At 51.9% G+C, this 5,948-nt stretch overlaps 1 protein-coding gene across 1 annotated transcript; it reads left to right on the forward strand.

The window, feature by feature from the left end:
* Positions 1-1,069: 1,069 nt before the first annotated feature.
* Positions 1,070-2,838, forward strand: LOC119302514 (3-ketoacyl-CoA synthase 4-like). The gene has a single exon (XM_037579546.1). The coding sequence runs from the start codon at positions 1,139-1,141 to the stop codon at positions 2,585-2,587; it is 1,449 nt and encodes a 482-aa protein (XP_037435443.1). The 5' UTR covers positions 1,070-1,138; the 3' UTR covers positions 2,588-2,838.
* The last annotated feature ends 3,110 nt before the right edge of the window (positions 2,839-5,948 follow it).

The following is a 5,948-nucleotide window of genomic DNA, read 5'->3' on the forward strand; positions in this document are numbered from 1 at the left end:
GAAGAGTTTTAGTCCGTAGGACGAACAACAATCATACCATAGGCTAGCTTCTAGGGTTTAGCCTCCTTGATCTCGTGGTAGATCTATTTTTGTACTATGCATATCATCAATATTAATCAAGCAGGACGTAGGGTTTTACCTCCATCAAGAGGGCCCGAACCTGGGTAAAACATCGTGTCCTCTGCCTCCTGTTACCATCCGCCTAGACGCACAGTTCAGACCCCTTACCCGAGATCCGCCGATTTTGACACCGACAAAGGATGTCTAGATAGGCAGTCATGCTAGCATCACCAAACCAAGTCTCGAAGAAAGAGGTCACCGAAGAAGACGATGTTGCCGTCGCCAATGCACCTGGAACAACGTGGACGGACGGCACATATAACCAACCTGTTGCCCATGAAGAACAGCGGCTCCTCAACAACGTTACACCAAGCGTCACCGAGACAGGATTGCCTCATGCGACGTAGTACGTCCCGGTGAATAATCGACGTTCTGGTCAGTGGTCACCGACACGAGAATACCTCATACGGAGGCGGGAGGCCGATGCCATTGTATAGTACGTGCGTCACTTATAATGCGTACATGCATTTACATGCACGGGGACCGGCGTCAGTTTTTTTTGGCTCTGCTACATTTACCCCTCAATTAACACCTCTGCGCGTACGGCGTACCTACGTGGTAAGCAGTGACCACGAAACGAAACATTGATTCCAAGGTTAAAACCTCGAGCCGTTTCGCTAGCTGTTGATTGCGCGCCGAGCAAGGTGCAACTAGCACGGCCCGGACCATGGTCTGGTCGTGATCTGAAGGGACGGACGCCGCAGTAATTCCTCCTGGCCTGCGCGGCGCCCATTGCACATGCACTGCTCTGGCTGGCACCGTTGGGTGCACCAGTGTCGCCCCGCCAAGTTGCCACTCGCCTCGACCGTGTCGAGAATACTAGCTCACTACACTGTGCGTACAGCCGTGACGGTCTACGTCGACCAAGTAGTCGAGGTCGAGCTCCGGTTCGTTAGCTGGCCTGCTGTGCTCTGAACCCCTATAAAACCCTCCATTCGCTCCACACACCCGCACACACCCAGCGCGCCACTGAAGCCAAGCCAGCTTAGCCGGCCCGGACACCCTCGACGGCATCGGCATGGCCATGGACATGGCGCACACGGACCACCTCGTGGCGGCCTACCACGGCCTCCTCGCCGCCGCGGGCCTCCTCCTCTGCGTCCTCGCCGAGGCCCTCCTCTTCGCGCTGCGGCGGAGCTTCACGCTCTACCTCGTCCCGGTCTCCGCGATGCTGCTCCTCGGCCGCTACCGCCGCCGCGCCGCGGGGGGCGCGGTCGGGCTCGTCGACTTCTCCTGCCTCAAGCCGCCTCGCCGGCTGCGGCTCCCCTTGGACGCCCTGCTGGAGCACCTGGAGCTCGGCGGCTTCTTCGATCGCGGCAGCATCGAGTTCATGACCAAGGCCATCCGCTCCAGCGGCATGGGCAACGAGACCTACCTCCCGCCCGCGCTGCACTTCCTCCCGCCGGCGTCCACGCACGCCCACGCCATCCGGGAGGCGCACATGCTCTTCTTCCCCGCCCTCGACGACCTCTTTAGAAAGACCAGCGTGCCGCCGTCCGCCGTCGGCGCTGTCGTCGTCAACTGCAGCGGCTTCTGCCCGGCGCCCTCGCTCGCCGCTATCATCGCCGACCACTACCGGATGCGCGCCGACGTCAAGATCTTCAACCTCTCAGGCATGGGCTGCAGCGCCGGCTCCATCGGCGTCGACGTCGCGGCCGGCCTCCTACGGGCGCACGCCTTGACGTACGCCGTGGTGGTCAGCGCCGAGATCCTCACGGTGGGATGGTACTGCGGCAAGGACCACGGGAAGCTCCTCCTCAACTGCAACTTCCGCACCGGCTGCTCCGCCGCGCTCCTGACCAACAGCACGGCCGTGCCGGTGAAGTACCGGCTCGTCAACGTGACGCGCACGAACACCACGGCCAACGACCGGAGCTACCGCGCGGGGTACCGGGAGGAGGACGACGAGGGCATCACCGGCTTCACGCTCGGCCAGGGCGTCGGCCGCATGGTCAGCGAGCTGCTCCGCGCGCACCTCCTCACACTCAGCCTCTCCATCCTGCCGTGGCGCGAGAAGGCACGCTTCGCTGCCGCGCTGCTCCTGTCGATGCGCCAACGAGGGCAGGACAAGCTCGCCGGCAGCAGCTCCGGCGCCTCCGCGTCAATGCCAAACTTCCGCGCGGCGTCGGACCACTTCTGCCTGCCTTCCTCGGGGAAGCCGATGATACTGCGGCTGGGGAAGGGGCTGGGGCTGGGGGAGAGGGAGATGGAGGCGGCGTTGATGACGTTCCACCGGTTCGGGAACCAGTCGGCGGCGTCGCTGTGGTACCAGATGGCGTACCTGGAGGCCAAGGCGCGGGTCCGCAAGGGCGACACGGTGTGGCACCTCGGCATCGGGAGCGGGCTCAAGGCCAACAGCCTCGTGTGGGAGCGTGTCGCAGTCGCCGACGACGTCGCCGCCGGCGGGCTCGACGCGCTGGGCCCGTGGATGGAGTGCATCCACCAGTACCCCCAGTGGGAGGAATAAATGTACGAGACCCAAGCATGCATGCTAGCTTCCTCAGGCACCGTATGCGTGCGTGCATGCGCCATGCTGCCATGTTCGACCATTCCACGAGCTTCCACCATTACTCCCAACCAAGTTCATGTAGTACTACTATTTGTGAAGTTCCAATATTTTCTTCCATGAACAAACCCTAGCTATTTCCTATCATCGATCAATGGGTTGGTGCCAAATGCTAGATTGCCATGAAGAACAGTACACATACTATTAGAGCATCTCTCTGCATGAGTCAATGCCATATGGTCCTGGTAGATACGTGGAGCACGCACATTCGTGGGGGAAATGACCTGACAGCAATGCCGTTAGGTTTCAAATAAGTGTGCGTGCCTGTGGAACGCTTCTGCGGCAGCCAGTAAATGAGGCGGTACCACGTCCATACACATGCACGCAAGCAAGTTGGTGCCATGGCATTCATGGTGGCTGACGAGGAGAGACAGTGCACGTCGTGAAGTTACTCCCCTATCGCAGCTCGGCTCAGCTCAGCTGCCTGCGTCGTATTTACAAGCTCGCGCAGATTACACTGACACTGTCGTCGCCAAAGCTGCATCGCCATTCAATATTACAGCAGTGAGGATTCATTTCATTTGAAGAAATATCTACTCATCGGATCACAAGAACTTGGCCGAGCAAAACCTACCCAAATTAGGGAGCGCCTATGTACTCCCTCCGGTCCTTTTTAGTTCGCATATAAGATTTAACTAAAGTCAAGCCTTGTAAAATTTGACCAACTTTATAGAAAAAAGTATCAACATTCATAATCTGAAATTAATATCAATAGATGTGTCATGACTTAAAGTTTCATATTGTATAACTTTAGCATGGCAGATGTTGATATTTTTTTCATATAAATACGGTCAAACTTTGTGAAGTTTGACTTCAGAAAATTCTAACATGCAAAGTAAAAAGGACCGGAGGGAGTATTCATCGCGTGCCTGAAAACGGGGAACCACTTGTTGCATTGCTCAATCAACAACCCAAACTCCATCGACACCGCGTCAAGATGGCATCGAGCCCGCACTGCAATTGCTATTTGACTACAGAAATCAAATCCATTAACCTACCGTCCGGACGTCATGTTTCTCACAAATCGGAAGCAAACCGTGGGAGCAGGGGTGGGCCGCGGTGGGGAGAGGGGTGGCTTTGTGGACGTCCAGACCATTGTACAATCTTTCTCAAGTAAACTTGAGATTTACCATGCCAACACCATGAACAGAAGTATCCAAATCATTTTCCATCAAGATGAAGCAGTCTCGTGCGACCGATAAGAAGAGAATAAAGACATATCAACACATAGATGAATATTTACACCTGACTTGTGTCAACCCAAAAATCAACGGACTCACAACTAAAAGTATGGTAAATAGATTACCATACCCAGGTGCACCGTTATCATTGCTGCTCATAGTATTGTCGGAGCGTGTACTTAAGACACCAGGATCGAGGATACCTTGTTAATTGTGAGTTTGTCTAGGGGCTAAAACACTTTCTCTCTCCACAAGCAAGGGATCACACAAGACATAAGGGTTTTTATACAGGTTCAACCCGCGGAAAATACACAGGAGCTCTCGGGTGCTCCGCACCCACATATGAAAAATATTCGTAAAAAATTCCCATAAAATCAAAAAAATCCAAAAATTCAGGATGTCAAACCTGGTTTCCCAATCTACTTCCGTGTGAAGTTTCGTGAAAAAATACCAAAAAACTTATCCGTGGCGAAGGAATTACAGCCCGGAAAAAAATGTACCAAAACAGTGTTTTGCTATACATATGAAATTTGTCTTTTTTGCCGCGAATATGTTTCCTGGTATTTTTTCACCAAATTTCAAACGGGAGTACATCGGGAACCCACGTTTGATATGCCAAAATTCCAGATATTTTTTTTCAAATTTCTCGGTATTTTTTTCCTGGTATTGTACGTATAGGGGTGCGGAGCACCCGAGAGCTCTAACTCCTCGTCCTTCAACCCGCCATATATACTAGCGTAAAACCCTACGTCTTGTTCTTATTGATAGGAAATGGATGGATACAAGCAATGGCGGAGCTACAAAAAATTCTGTAGGCAGGCCAAACAAGCATACTAAAGCTAACCTCACAAACTTTTGTTTCATGGCCTCCTTAATCCTTCACTGTTTGTTGCTATGTTAGGCGGCCCACAACCTGGTTTTAACCCAACGTAGCTCTGCCCCTGGATACAAGCACTAGTAGAAAACGGGCCATTTGTCCCGGTTCCAGAGGCCCATTAATTAGCCCCGGTTCTAGAACCGGGACTAAAGGGTCGGGACTAAACCTCAAAACCTTTAGTCCCAGTTCGCTTACGAACCGGGGCAGAAAGGGCTCCACTTGGCCACTGTGGGGCGCCCGGGCAGGAGCACCTTTAGTCCCGGTTGGTAACACCAACCGGGACCAAAAGACATCCACGCGTCAGCAGTTGTCAGGAGCAGGGGTTTTTGTTCTTTTTGAAAGGGGGGGAGGGTTAGGGGGTTTTGGAGGGCTAATTTAAGGGTTTTATATATTGTGTTAGCTAGCTAATAAAGAGAAGTGACCTCTCTTATCTCCGTGCTTGGTCGACGCTAGCTACTATACATATAGAGAGAACTCGACACGCTAGCTAGTAAGCAAATGAAGGAACCATTAATTACACAAGATCATCATGAACATATAAAAGAGAGGAGTGCACCTCTCTTTCTCCGAGAGATTTGTCGAACAACAAATTTTCGTATATCTATCCGACCCTACTAGTTACATATATACAATATAAGATCTCTTACAATTCCTAACATCTCATGTCTATCAATTTCCACATGGTATCCTCCGGCTTTATTGATGACATGGTCAAGAAAGAATACCGCCAATTCCTCTTGAATTGCTTGTATGCGATCTTGTGGTAGGAGTTCATCCCGCATCAGCCAGATCTAAATTGAAGAAGAGGGTCAATACATGTATATGAATGAAACTCAACACAAATGATGCTAATAAAATAAAATTGTGAATATTTTTGCTTACGAACTTCATATTGTTTTTCAGAATAGCCCCGCTTATCAGAGGCCATCGCGTTGTAGATGAACTCGCAAACATAGTATCGATAAAAATCATTCCCGGATTCTTGCCACAAGCACTTTACGATAAATAGAGCTCAACCAAACTGATAAGCAAGCATGCTAAATGGTATTGATGAAACTAGCTACAATCAATGGGAGATGCGCGGAACTAGGTAGTAGTACTTACTTCCGGGTGTGTAAATCGCAGCTCGCTCGGCAGTCCCGGAGTAATTACGGTGAACTCTTTCCAAACCCTGCCAGACGAAGAAAATAATTACTTGATATCA

The sequence above is a fragment of the Triticum dicoccoides genome, chromosome 5A (assembly GCF_002162155.2).
Source record: "Triticum dicoccoides isolate Atlit2015 ecotype Zavitan chromosome 5A, WEW_v2.0, whole genome shotgun sequence".
Lineage (NCBI taxonomy): Eukaryota > Viridiplantae > Streptophyta > Magnoliopsida > Poales > Poaceae > Triticum > Triticum dicoccoides.

Bases quoted from the DNA above. Each gene is read 5' to 3' on its own strand.
- LOC119302514 (XM_037579546.1), top strand. From the start codon at position 1,139: ATGGCCATGGACATGGCGCACACGGACCACCTCGTGGCGGCCTACCAC.